Raw genomic sequence first — 14,226 nt, 5'->3', positions numbered from 1 at the left:
CCCTTGCAGCTGGCAACCCCTGGTGACACCATTTCAACCCTTGGTGGAGAGAACCGCCTCAAAAAACGGACTGAGGGAGACATCCGCTTTCTGCTCCATCACCAACTCACTGCGGGATACCGACAACAACCAGTCAGGAATAACCACAGAATCCCTCGCACTGACCTCTTCACCCTGCTCAGATTCCTCCTGTGCACGGCTCACAGCCCGGGTCACAGAGCAAGCCACAAACACTGCAGGAGAGCACTTGTGTTTCTCCTCTGCCTTAACAATCACAGTTGGTGAAGATGGCTTCATGGTACACTCTAAGAAAAATCCGTAAAATGATGGCCAATGTGGTGTAAAATGTTACTGTTTAAGTACTGTAATCGACTTTTACATTACTTTTGCCGTTGAAAACAGCGTTGCCAGGTCTGCTTATTATAAGTTTCCCCCAAGATTTTATTTGAAAATAGCAGGTCTACAAGCTCACAACGCGTCGCGTCGCGGCACGTTGTGATCTGCTATTTTCTAATAGTTGCTGTATAGGTTTAAAGTGCTCATGTGGCCCACTTCACTTCTTTTGGGCTTATTTTCTCTAGACCTTGTGGCTTGTTTGTGTCCCTCACAGAATCTGGCAACACTGGTTGCGCATTGCATTGTGGGTGCTTTTGCACGGTAAAAAATATCTGTGGCCGCCATTACAGGAATCCCGCACTGAAAGTGAACCTGAAAGTCTGCTCGGTAGGTTGGTTCATTGTGTTTAATTTGGGAATGGAACCTCATTTCTTAATCAAAAAGGACATTTATGGTAAACATAACATTTGTGTTAATGTTAAATATTTGTTTTATTACGTGTACGTCTGGCAGGTAACTCTCTTCTAACTGGCCCCAGTTAGAATATAGTCCTTAAGCAGTATCCCCCCGTGCAAAAGTTGGCCAGTTCATTGAATTGATAGGTAAAGTTTGTATTTATGGTTAGTTTATTTTCGCAGGTTTGTGTGTTGTTGTTTTATTAGTATCTTTCCAACCTGGCTAACGTTAGCTTCCATTGGCACAGTGTTTTCCCCCCAAACACCGCGGTCAATACAGCTATAATAGTATCATATCGACTAATATATATTCGATAGGCTTTGTTGACATTTGAAGGTGTGTGTGTTATGTTGTGGTTACATTTGGATTAAAAGTAGTATTGTAAAAGGCAGCGGGCTAATGTTAGCTTCCATTGGTACAGTGTTTTCCCCCCAAACACTGCGGTCAATACAGCTATAATAGTATCATATCGACTAATATATATTCGATAGGCTTCGTTGACATTTGAAGGTGTGTGTGTGTTATGTTGTGGTTACATTTGGATTAAAAGTAGTATTGCAAAAGGCCGCGGGCTAACGTTAGCTTCCCGTTAGCTTCCATTGGTACAGTGTTTTCCGCCCAAACACTGCGGTCAATACAGCTATAATAGTATCATATCGACTAATATATATTCGATAGGCTTCGTTGACATTTGAAGGTGTGTGTGTTATGTTGTGGTTACATCTGGATTAAAAGTAGTATTGCAAAAGGACGCGGGCTAACGTTAGCTTCCCGTTAGCTTCCATTGGCACAGTGTTTTCCCCCCAAACACTGCGGTCAATACAGCTGCCAAAATCTGGACAAACTTAATGATTATTATCCACTTTCTTCTTACCAGAGAGGTGCGAGGTTGCTCATTCCTCTTAAACACATGCCAACATGGAGCTTGTGAAAGATGTGGTTAAGAAAGCCATACCATCGCTCAGTAGTGATAAGATGGATGCACTCATGGCTAGACTGGTGGAATTAGGAGTTCAATGTGAAGATGACCTGATCCTTGTGGATGCCCCGGACATTCAGGACACTCTGCCACTCATTCAGTGCAGAAGACTCGTTAAGGCTTTCCAAGGAGGTAAGTTTTTTTATTTGTAACCCTAATCTGCACAGTACTGAGGGGTGGACAACACCGACAAAATCAAATATCACCATTATGTATTTATGACTATGTAATGTTAACAGTTGGGTAAGTTCAGTTCATTCTTTAAAATCAGGAAAACACAACAGGTATCACAATATGATACCCAAAATCCTATTCAATAATCTCATATGATATATCAATATATTGCCCAACCCTGTATACTGTCTGTACAAATTCACAGACCCTTAAGGGTCCATTTGTACCCCTGGTGGTCTCCAACGGACATTGAAAACCAGTGTATTAATTAATTAGTAGCATTGGTGATGTGGTTAATTTATGGGGTATGTCATCCATAGATTCACAAGCTGCACCACAGTTCAGAAGCCCTGGCCCTGGCCCTACATCTACACCTCTGCCACAGAGTGATGATCTGTCCCCAACACCACCTGAAGCACCACCTGCCCATACCCCATCTGCCCACTCCCCATCCTGTGAGCCATATTCCATACCATGGCACAAAATGCCCTCAAAGCTCATGGATGTGTTGGGTGAAAAGAAATGGGTAAAGTCGAAAGAAAGACTACAGATGGTTCGGATCGTTGTTGATGATTACCTCCATAAACACCCTGGAAGACCTGGTAGATCCAAGCTGATGGAAATCGCCAAGAACATTGTAGGACAATATCCTCTGTCTTTCAAACAGACAGAGCCTTTTGGAAATATGCCGTTTGCAAAAGATGGTTGTGGTCCTCTCTTTACCCAGCTAGAAAACAGAGTTGAAAATATTAAGAGAACATCAACCCCAGGAAAGAGGCGAGCAGAGGGTGGAGAGGGTGAAGTTCAGCGGAAGAAAAAGTCAAGAAATTCCGATCGTTATGGATGTGTGGAGTGGGATGTTGCTGTCAAGGGAACTGAGAGTAGAGCAGAACTGCTGTCAAAACGAAATGAATTGAAAAGTGCCTTCAAAACCCATGATCCTCAGGTAGGGCTCCAACCATCCATTATGTTCTTGTGTATGTATGGATTACTTTTTGATTGAGTAATTGAGAGGCTAATATTTGAGTTTGATTTATTTTTGGTATATCAATTCAAATTGGTTTTGTATAACTAACAAAAAATAACTGATCTACAAGTTCACAATGGGACTCGTTGTGCGCTTGTATATCAGCTATTTTCACCCGAAATTGATTTATCTGTATTTATATTGATCATTTGTTTTATTATTGATTGAATTTATTAGTTTGATTAACTGTTGCCTCATATCTTTAGGAGTCATCTGTTTCGAAAACTGATGGCTGAAACATATCCCATCCAGCGTGAAACCATCAACGACGGAACCAATGTAAAGGTCCTAAAGGAAGAGTGGCCATTTCTTTTTGAAGCTGCTCACCTGTTTGATCATGCATCTAGACTCCTTGGCTTTTCGTTACAAAACAAGCTGGCACAGGAGCTTTCCAAAAAAGAACCGGGCATCAACAACTTCCTTGACACCAAAGGGATGAAGATGGGTGAAGGTCCAGTACAGCTGATCTGTGGCATTGTGAGATACTTCAAGGAAAACCCTGATCACCTTTTCTGCAAAAATGAGGTACATTTTATGGATTTTAACCCCCACTTTGCGCTGCTGATAATATCGAAATTGGTAAACCATCTCTCCTGGAAACGAAGATAAAAGGAAATCAGTAAAATCCTTGATTTATTTTCCCGACCAGGAGAAAATCCCTCATACAATTATACACTTCCATCCCGGCAGAGCTCCTCTGTCTTGGAGGACCAAATGCTGTCCCCTAATAGAACAAGGTCTTGTAAGGACAGACTTTCCCCCCCTGACCGAAAAGGATTCTGATCTTAACATTAATCGATTATGTTTGTGTAAACAATATTTTTTTATAACTACTATTAACATTATTGTCTATGGTTGCCTCTGATACAGACGCTGGCAGATGGTCTATTTGCCTGCCTGACTGTGTGTTTGCGTACATTGGAAACATAAAATCAACACATTCATATGTGTATCTTTGTTGTTTTATTTTCCGAAAACAGTACTCCGCAGATGCTGAACTCAGCCTCCCCTGTACCCCATGCATCCTAATCAGAGGTTTGTAGTTGAATCATTTTTGCATCCCAGCAAGCTTGGAGATATGTTCTCCATTTGTTCTTAGGTTTACTGATGAGACGATTTGTTGTGATGAAAAGGTATAGAGTTGGTTGATTTTGTTTTGTAAATGGTGCTCAGAACTATGTTGATTAGGGCCAAAATCTTTAAATTTAAGTACACTTGTATGTAAAGTCTGACAAACTAAATGCAGAATACCTTTTCAAAGTATTTGTTGCTTGTTCTTACCATAACCTGTGTTTGGGCTGAGTATGGAAGATTTGGCACGTGTGTACGTTATTATTTTTTTAAATTACTAATACATATTGTTTTTGTGATCTATGTTTAAGGTGACCATCTATTCCAGATTGCTGTTGATCAGGAAGTTGTGAATGACCACATCACCTCCCCCATTGTGGCCCTGAGCTATGCTTTCTGCTTGTTTTATGTCTGCAACATTGAATATCCAAAGGAGATGTCTCTTACCCTGGAATTCATGCAAAGGTAAGCAGCTCATTGTTTTGAAATGTATAAGCTGGGGTATTCAAATTCTGAGACTGAGGGCTTCCCACCAGACAAAGCATGTAAAAAGGTATCCACTCATCGTCCCTTAGATTACTAGCATAGTTGTGCTCAATTCCAGGATGCTTATGGGATCATGATTATTAAATATAATATATATTATATGTTTTGATCCCATTGACACTCTACAATCGAGCCAAGATATTCATTGCTCTTTGACAGGGGTCTTCAATGTTGTTCAGTCCAAGGACCCCTTAGCTGAGAGAGATGAACCAGGGACCCAAATACTGCCTAAAATTGTATTGCAGATTCAACTTTTTCATAGAGTTCATAGACCTGTTTGACAGCACTATCACCAGTGTTGTGTAAAGTTTGTTTGCTTACACATGATCTTTTCTATTGTTTGTTTCATGTTAATGTGTATTATCAAACATATAATCACTTAAACCCTCAATACTTAATAAATGTTCCTATAACACAGGCAGCACATTTTGCAGCTTCCTGTTGAAGGCCCATGCTCTTTCATATAACTTCAGACTACACCAAGTACATAGAAAAGGTCTGTCCTAAGGCATTTGGCATTTATTAGGCTCTGACACTGGGTGATTGGGAAAACATGTACAATATTCCTAACAACTATCTCTGAGCTATCTCTTTAACCAAAGACACACATTTAGGCTATTCTATGTGAGCTGCTTTTGTGACTAATATAACAAAATCCATACCAGGATTCATGCCCCAATGTTAATACTTGTTGTGTAACGTGTACATTTGCACCGAGTGTCACAGTTACCACTCCACTCAACGTTTGACGCCTGTGCTCTTGTTGCAGATGAGCTTAGTGGTTGTGTCACACTTAAGATTGACTGAAATCTGACAAGTAGACTGCGATATTGAAAGTAGCAAATTTAGATGCAGTTTTAATGCAGTGGTTGTATGTGTGAAATCAAAATTGAGCAACTATGTTATCTATTTTGTGACTAAAATGTATATAGACTGTGTACAATCATAATCGATGCAAATAAATCAACCCTCTTTACCTTGGTTGCCTGTAAAGCTGCTGCAATGAAATCTGGACCTCCGTCTTTGTGCACTGGATCACAACTCGCCTATTGTGATTATGTGGATTGGTCTGCATTATGAGAATACAAACAAACATGATCCACCTATAGCAGGGGTACTCAAATACAAATGTTAAAGGTCCAAAAAAAAGTTTTTAATAAGACAAAGGTCCGATTATTACGGTCATTCAACATTTAAAAAAATTGCAACAAGATTCTTAACACGAGGTTGCAAAAACAAAAATAATCTGTATGCAGCAGTTTTCATTGTTATTGCGTCTGTGCTTGATCCCTCAGAGTCGCAGAGCTGCACAGTTATGAATAAAGGCAGCCGCACCCTCTTTCATCCAGCATTCCCATCATTGCTTTATAAATGTCTTGCCCCCTTGTGTGTCCACTGAGGTTCGTCAGGCCCAACACATCTTCAACGAACTCCCCCTTTGCCTCATCATAAAAACTCACAAACACCAGCAACTGAGCATTGTCAGTGGTGCCAGTGGACTCATCCACAGCTAAGGAAATGCACTGTGCATTTTGTATTCCATCACAAAGCTGATTAATCAAATCACCAGCCAGTATGTATGATCTTCTGGTTGCTGTGGAATCTGAGAGGGGGATTTGCTTTATTTGACCTGTTATTTCCTCTTTTTGTTTGCCTTCAAACATGATCTCCATCACTTCAGTCATGCATTATTTTATACTTCAGTTATTATCGAGTGGAAAGTCCTTACCTACTGGCCTAGTGGTCACTTTTTTTTGACTGGGCAGTGTAGTTTTACACACCGTCTTATTTGACTTTCTCAGGACTTAGAACGGTTTTTTGGGGGCAGACCCCCACAAAGAAAAAACACGTAAGGTCATCATCTTAACAGTTTTGTATGCTCATCCCGTGAACAGAGCATCATGTCTATTACAGCTGAATGCGGCGATTACCATTTTGTTCAGCAAAACGCCTCACAAAATTAGTAAGATCCAAAGCTTTAGTGCGTTTTGATTCAATGCTGAGTACAGCCAAACTTGACAGTCTCTTCTCTGTCATTGTAGACCGCAAATACCTCATTCCTTCAGTACTTGGGTCCGAATCAGTCTATGGTCCGAATGCTTCTCGTTTTGCGCCGTACCGTTCAAATGAAATCGCCGCCAATCATATTTCAACGCTCGCGCCATGGGTTGACGTGCGTTACAAGACGTGTGTCTTGTGCTGCATTCACTTGCACTCGGACATTAGAGATGTTCTCTCATAAATGTCTGATGAGCCGCAACTTTTCTTTCAAAACAAAGCTGCCAACTGGGGTGGCAAGGCCTATTTTTAGGGTGGCAGTTGCCACGCCATGCCGCCCCGGGGTCCCAGGTAGGTGAAACTAGGCTGCTAGCTACAGTACAGATGCAACTAGATGAGCTGTTAACTCTCGCTCTGACTTATTTTTTTTTAAACACACATTTTTCCCACCCGCATTCCGTGAAGACCCGCCCTACTGTGCCTCTGATTCGCAGACTGTTGGTGGGGGGGAAAAAACGCTGATGGGATGCTGAATGTGATTGGACCAATGCGTTGACAGACACACACAGACACACACAGACAGACAGACAGATAGAGCGCTGTTTGTACACAACGGAGAATTTTGACTCGTTGCGTTGTCTCAAAAATAACAGATAATACATATGAAAAGTATATTTTCGCTCAGAGTCCAGAGACAGTTGTCGTTCGGTCCGGATCCGGACCGGAGTCCGGACTTTGAGGATGCCTGACCTATAGTATGTAGCCAATAACCAAAACCATTGTGGATTTAGTAACTCTTCCTGTCAAATTTTCACTTGTGCCTTTAACAAACTATAACACCGCACACTGTCACCTCTAAATTGTATATGTATGTTTAACAAACACACAACTCCACGATAAATGTAGCAAATACCAAGACATTTTACATATAAAATATAGAGGCTGCTACAGTAGGCTGCTGTAGGCTATGTCACAGTGGTGATTATGACAGGAAAAGTCACTAAATACACTATATAGCCTAGTTTGTCAGCACAAAATAATAGTTTTGTTAATTCATATTGTAAAGGTGCATAATGTTTGTATTCTCAAATGCAAACCTATTACCACCACCGAGGAGTGGTGATCCAGAACGGGTTCAGAGGGACCAGAAAGAGGTCCCACTGTCATTGAAACAATCTTCCCGGACAGGACTGTTTACAACAGACTCGCCGGCCATTTTTGACGGCTCATGTAAATTATATATTTTTTTGTCACAAAATAGACCATTACTCATTGTTCATTAATTTTAGACATACATTTCAGATTAAAAGTTTGTTATCAATCGTCACAACTTCTTTCAGCACTCGTGACTACTAGCGACTACTACTAGCTGTGCTACTCATGCACTGAGTTAACGGTGCCCTGAGATCGTTCATTGCACGTACAGTATATCCACACAAGTCACAGGTGCACGGGTTATGCTGAGATTTCCAGTATAGTATGTTGGTGATGAGCAGACTTTAACAGCACGTTGTCTGAGTTGCTCAGCTTACAGGAGCAAAGTGTTATTGTAGTAGTAGTATTTTGCAACATTAGCTGTAGATGGAAACACACACACGGGCATGGTGGAGAAAACAAATGTATGCTATTTTAGACGGCTCCACTCCTGTAGAGCCACACTACAAGTAGTATCTCAGCTTTGTCTGCATGTTACTCTTTAGTTCAGTTTCATTCATTTAGTTGCATGTGCAGCTAAACATATTTCTGTTTCCTTAGAGTTTTCTTTGGAATGAATCCTGACCGAGGGTCCAAGGCTGAGATGAAGGGGAAGAAACAGCATCACATTCCTCCAAAACTGTCGAAGCTCGTGACTGAGCTGAAGGAATTTGACTGGCACATGTGAGCTTTCCTCAAAGCTCAAAACCGAACTTTTTGGACTGGACTTTTGGACTGAACATACCATCACACACACACTTAAAAAAAAAAAAAGTTTACTCCTCCTTCCTCACTGACAGGTGAGCCAGTAGGGTGCAACAGCAGTGGGAGAAAAGTTCAGTTTTTTCATTTCATCATTAAATGCACTTTATACATTAGCAAAAAGGAAATAAATGCACTTTTATGGAAAAAATGGTATACATTTTGTTCAATTTCTATATATTGTGCTTTATTCAGTTTGCTTGAAAGTGTAATGATTGTTATTTATTTAGGATTAGGATATATATATATTTTTTATCCCAAGATTTAAAAAAAAAGATATTGGGATTAACGGAAGTGTCTGTAAATAGTACATACTAAGGACTGTTAAAATACGGAATTGTCCGTATTAGGATTAACAGAAGTGTCCGTAAATATTACGGACAAAGTCTTGTTAATCTACAGAAATATCCGTTATAAGGTTGACAGAAGTGTCCGTATATGGTACAGACAAAGTCTTGTAAATCTACAGAAATATCCGTTAAAGGGTTGACGGAAGTGTCTGTAGAATAACGGACAATGTCCTGGCAGCAAATTACCAGCACTTTGTCCGTTTTTCAACGGATTTTTTTTTTACAGTGTAGGCGGTGGACCCTCAGCCCACATGCGGCTGCCAGCCAGGCCGTTACCCAGGATAACATCCACACCACCAATTGGCATTACAGGACGGACCCCCATGGCGACCTCACCCTGCACCAGACCTGAGTTAAGCACAACAGAATGCAGAGGAACAGGCACAACATTCATTCCCATACCTCGCATCCGGACAAAATCCCCAGTTCCAGATTTGTCCGAAAACGGTAACACAGAGCTCAGAATGTATGAGTCATACGATGCAGTGTCTCTCAAAATCTTTACCGGCACGCTGATATCACTTCCCACCAATGACACGTATCCGGTTGACACAAATGCAGAAAACAGTGGGTCCTCCCACCCGCATGGCTCATTCATCTGCTGACAGGGAGAGATGACAGGTAACGGCACCACAGATACAGCACAAGCAGCAGAGTGAACCTGGCCTACATGGTTCCCCCTGCTAGCCTTAGCTTTTGGACAGTCAACCTTCCAGTGCCCTCTCTCCCTGCAGAAAGGACAAAATTCAGAATCACCCTGTGGCTGACCTCGCTTCTCACGCTCACTTCAGTGCGGATTAGCGTTCTCTTCCCATCTACCTCCTGCACGATACATACCAGCTTTATCCTGGACCCTGACGTCGCGACCGCCACTGTGCGTTAGCAAATAATCATCTGCCAGAGCAGCAGCCTCTGCAGCAGTTTTCACCTTACGCTCGCTGATGTAAACCGCAATGTGGTTGGGCACAGCATTTTTAAATTGCTCCAACACCATCAACTCACATAATGCGACATACGTATCCACTTTCAAAGAGTTACACCACCTACCAAAAGAGGTAACCAGATCCCTGGCAAACTCCACATGTGTCTGCCTGTCAGTCATCTCCCAGGACCTGAACCTCTGTCGATATGCCTCAGGGACCAACTCGTACGCCTTCAACACAGCAGTTTTAACCATCACATACACTTTGCTGTCCGCCACCGTTAAAGCAGAATAAGCTTCCTGGGCCCTACCTGTTAGCACACACTGCAGCAATAAGGTGCTCTTAGCCTCTGACCACTCTCTGCTCTCAGCCACACGCTCAAACAAGGAGAAAAATGTATCTGGATCTCGTTCATTAAACTGAGGCACAACCCGCAGATTACCGGCAACGTCAAATGGAGTAGCTCTACCAGGGAAATGATAGGCCTGACCTGCAGCCCTAGCAGGTAAACCCAACCTCCGCTCCTCTAACTCAAGCCTTTTAAGTTCTACCTGCAACATTAACAGTCTCTCTCTCTGTTCAAACGTCAGGTCTGTATCACGGCAGCCAGACACGTTGACACTGTCTCTGCCAGAATCAACAGTAATTTTTCCCCCTTTGAAAACACCTACCTCGAACAGATTTGCTCCAACAATCCCTCTTATGTTTTCCTTCATCCTCTTATCCCCAACATCCAAGCGGAAATGTTCAGCAACACAGATCAGCTGCTCACGTGAGAAGCCCTCCAGTAGCTCCTCTGTAGGCGCTCTCACAAACCCGACCACACTCTCCATCCTACAACACTGAGTGCACGCTCACGCTACTACACAGCCTACACGCTACCGCGGCCCGTCCCTCTAACTGCCTACAGAAACTAGCTAAACTCCCCGCTAGTCTTCAGGTGCTAGTTATGGCGGGTACTTATGCACTAAATACCGTAAACTCGGCGAAGCGACCAGCAAACCGGCTACTCCACCCGCAGCCTCGGCGTGCTCCCGAGCTAATAGCTCTAACCACTTTCACACCGCACTAACAGCCCCCCCTACGACCTCCAAGGAAGACCGTACTAGATCTAACAGGGACAGATACCACGGTAACTAACGATACTGTGCTCGTACTCGCTGCCACACATCTCCGTGCATTAGAACTGCAAAACACTCACCCCCGTAACGCTACTCCCAAACAACCAGCCGCACACAGTGACAACAGCAGCTGCGCGAAATCCCCACAACGGACATCCAGTTTGCACACGCTTCCCAGGTCCAAAGCAACGAGCCCCCACCTGTTACAACCCGGCTCCTGGGTGCTCGAGGCTCTGGTCACAGAACCATTTGAGCGTCTGGAGCTCTCCTCCCTGAAGGCACTATCATTGAAAACAGCTTTGCTGCTGGCCTTGACTTCGGCCAAGAGAGTGTGCGAGCTGACCGCTCTGTAGAAGCACCCGAGTTGCCTTTAGATTGCGACACTCAGACCGAACCCCTCCTTTGGTCCCAAGAAGGAGTTTGTTCAGGTCGAGGCCTATACAGTTAGACGGCTTTAGTCTTCCACCCCATGTTGGGGACAGGGAGGCTAAATTGCACCTCCTCTGTCCGGTGCGTGCGCTGGCATGTTATGTAGGGCGCACGGCTTCCATTAGGCGCACTGAACAGCTGTTTGTGTGCTTTGGGGATGGTGTGGCCGGTAAAGCTCTGTCCAAGAAACGCCTGAGAGGATGGTTCTGCGAGTGTGTTTCACATGCCTATGGACAGGCGGGGAGAGCCTTCCCCACTGGGGTCCATGCACACTCTACACGTGGTATGGCTGTATCAACAGCCTTGTTCAACGGCGTGAGTGTGGAGGACATATGCACGGCGGCGTCTTGGTCTACGCCAGGCCCCTTCATAAGGTTTTATCTCTGGCTCCTTCTCATCATCTGTGCTTGCTGGGGCACAGTACTGGGGGGGGGGGCTGTGGGTCTGACCCCCCCTTAGTGCTCTACCTGCCAAGTAAGCTGCGGCCCTGACTTCTCCACGGTCTCAACCGGATGAGAGGAAGTTGGGGTGCAGTGGCTGTTAACCAAAGGCCGGTCAGGGGCAGTGTGATGGGTTGATGTCGTTGAACGACAGGGCGTTTATCCATCAGGGCTCCACCCACTGTACCCATAGAGTCCAGTAGAGGGCGGAGCCTGTGTAAGATATAACGGGGGATCACGTATTGTAGTCCTAGTTATATAAGCACAGGCGGAGCCCTCTGACTGGGGGCCCTGTCTTTCCTATGCCGCTCGCTGAAGAGGGTGTAAGTTGACAGTCAGGAGGCGTGGCCGCCTTATATACTGTGGGCCTACGAGCGCATTCAGGTAGGCCCGCCCCGATTGGCCGGCTACGTTTATGTATCTCAGTAGGTGAATGCTTGCATAGCATGGTTGAGAGTAGTACCCATAGAGTCCAGTAGAGGGCGGAGCTTGTGCTTATATAACTAGGGTTACAGCCCATCCACACAGCGGCGTGCATTGACGCTTCACCATTCACTTTGAATGGGGTGACGTCACTTTTCGCCAAACTGCATCGTGGGAAGCGACGTGGAGCGTTGCTGGCGTGGCTCGCTGCAATGGTTGAGCAATGTTCAACTTTTGACGCCTCGGCAGAAGCGTCAGCCAATTGAATCATATGCCAGTACAAGCTCTAGCCAATCAAACCGCTGCTTGTGTGTCAGGGGCGGGAGATTCATGTGATTGGTTGCTGGTCGAGTTTCAGACACGCCCGCCGGCAAGCGACAACGCACGCCGCTGTGTGGGCGGGCTGTTACAATACGTAACCCCCGTTTTAGTTTTTTTTCAATGGAGCAATTTTGTGGAGCTGCCCATATTTGCCTGGTCTCATTCAGTGATGTAGCTAAACCTATGAAAAATAGTGCACTTCAATGTATTTATCCCTCAGAAAGAGTATGTCAACATTCTGCTTAGTTGTGAAGAAGGAAGTATTGGTTGGTTTCAGATATGTGGATCCGTCAGATTTTAAACTAAGAGGTCCCGTGTGAAACCAGAATACATGTATTCATCAATCAACTTCCATACGTAAGTAAAGCCACTTATATTAATCCAAATCAAAATATTTTTACCTAACCAGGCTGTTTTGGACGTTTATTTGGTTGATCTATTAATCTATAGATTACCATGTGTTTTTTAGCTCTGTTGTTGTCATTGTTAACTTCAGTCCTCCTGATAGTGTTAATCTGACACTTGTTGCATGCATACTAAATGTTCAACATAATCCAATGACTAACAACACTAAGATGTCGACACATTTCTTTGACTTAATCTCTACTTATAATTAAGTTATCTTCGACTAAAATAAATCTCAAATGACCAGATATTTGATCAAATAAAGCTTGATAAAAAGTACCAATAACGCTTGACATAGCATAGAGAGGATAGCACTTACATTCAGATAGCAATATACATGTGTGTGTGTGTGTGTGTGTGTGTGTGTGTGTGTGTGTGTGTGTGTGTGTGTGTGTGTGTGTGTGTGTGTGTGTGTGTGTGTGTGTGTGTGTGTGTGTGTGTGTGTGTGTGTGTGTGTGTGTGTGTGTGTGTGTGTGTGTGTGTCTTCCATCTGTTTCTACAGTATGCTCATGCTCGGGGCGAGGTGTCAGACTGTGTCACGGCGAGGTGTCGGGTTGTGACGAAACCTCGTAACCCAGCGAGGTCAGGTGTGTGTGTGTGTGTGTGTGTGTGTGTGTGTGTGTGTGTGTGTGTGTGTGTGTGTGTGTGTGTGTGTGGGGGTGGGGGTGGGGGGGGTCGTCGTGGTGACACAGCGTCGCTGAAGGTCACGCCGGCTTATGGTTATCCCGGATACTTTTACATTTACTATTAATACAGCGGACTCCTTCAAGAAGGTCAGCCCAGCACTTATGGCAGGATAATATTCACTCCACTTGACTTTTTAAATTTGTTTTAAATCAAGCCATTTGAGATGTCAGTAACACGCCCGGATAGAGAAATATGAAAATGTTCTCAGACAAGTTCTTGGCTTTTTTAATAACTCTTGAGGAATTGTTTGGTGGTTAATTTCCTGCTTTGCTTAATGATGGTTGACAGGAGAATCATTTTTGTTTCACTTCCATACTTGAGTGTTGATCACATGATGTTCTTTACGATCATTTTGTTTTATCTTCTAAAAACGTTTTTATTCAAAAAAGAGTCACAACCTTGCAGCTCACAGTCCTTTAAACATTTAGGTTTAATACTTTACGGCACATGAGCATCAGCTGAAAAGGTCACAGGTCTTTATGGCCACCATACTTAATACAAAGTAAATACATATGTGTCATACACACACTCATGCATGCAGAAATGTTCTGTGTGTGTGTGTGTGTGTGTGTGTGTGTGTGTGT

The 14,226-nt window shown here is 43.6% G+C and overlaps 1 protein-coding gene across 2 annotated transcripts; it reads left to right on the top strand.

The window, feature by feature from the left end:
* The first annotated feature begins 319 nt into the window (after window positions 1-319).
* Window positions 320-8,561, top strand: LOC307026238 (uncharacterized protein). 2 transcript variants are annotated; one of them, XR_013804362.1, is made up of 7 exons: window positions 320-723; window positions 1,670-1,903; window positions 2,266-2,891; window positions 3,179-3,497; window positions 3,953-4,007; window positions 4,355-4,508; window positions 8,343-8,561. XR_013804362.1 is itself a non-coding variant. In XM_079661473.1 (6 exons), exons 2-6 carry the CDS (start codon window positions 2,881-2,883, stop codon window positions 8,467-8,469), a joined length of 666 nt encoding a protein of 221 aa, XP_079517599.1. In that variant the 5' UTR covers window positions 1,212-1,903; window positions 2,266-2,880; the 3' UTR covers window positions 8,470-8,559. The 2 variants fall into 2 exon arrangements, 1 of the variants encoding a protein (XP_079517599.1); XM_079661473.1 differs by lacking the exon at window positions 320-723 and having other exon boundaries at window positions 1,212-1,903; window positions 8,343-8,559.
* The last annotated feature ends 5,665 nt before the right edge of the window (window positions 8,562-14,226 follow it).

The sequence above is a fragment of the Notothenia rossii genome (assembly GCF_949606895.1).
Source record: "Notothenia rossii genome assembly, chromosome: 12".
Classification (NCBI taxonomy): domain Eukaryota; kingdom Metazoa; phylum Chordata; class Actinopteri; order Perciformes; family Nototheniidae; genus Notothenia; species Notothenia rossii.
Note: the sequence above shows the minus strand (reverse complement) of the source record. Positions and strands in the feature narration are given on the sequence as shown.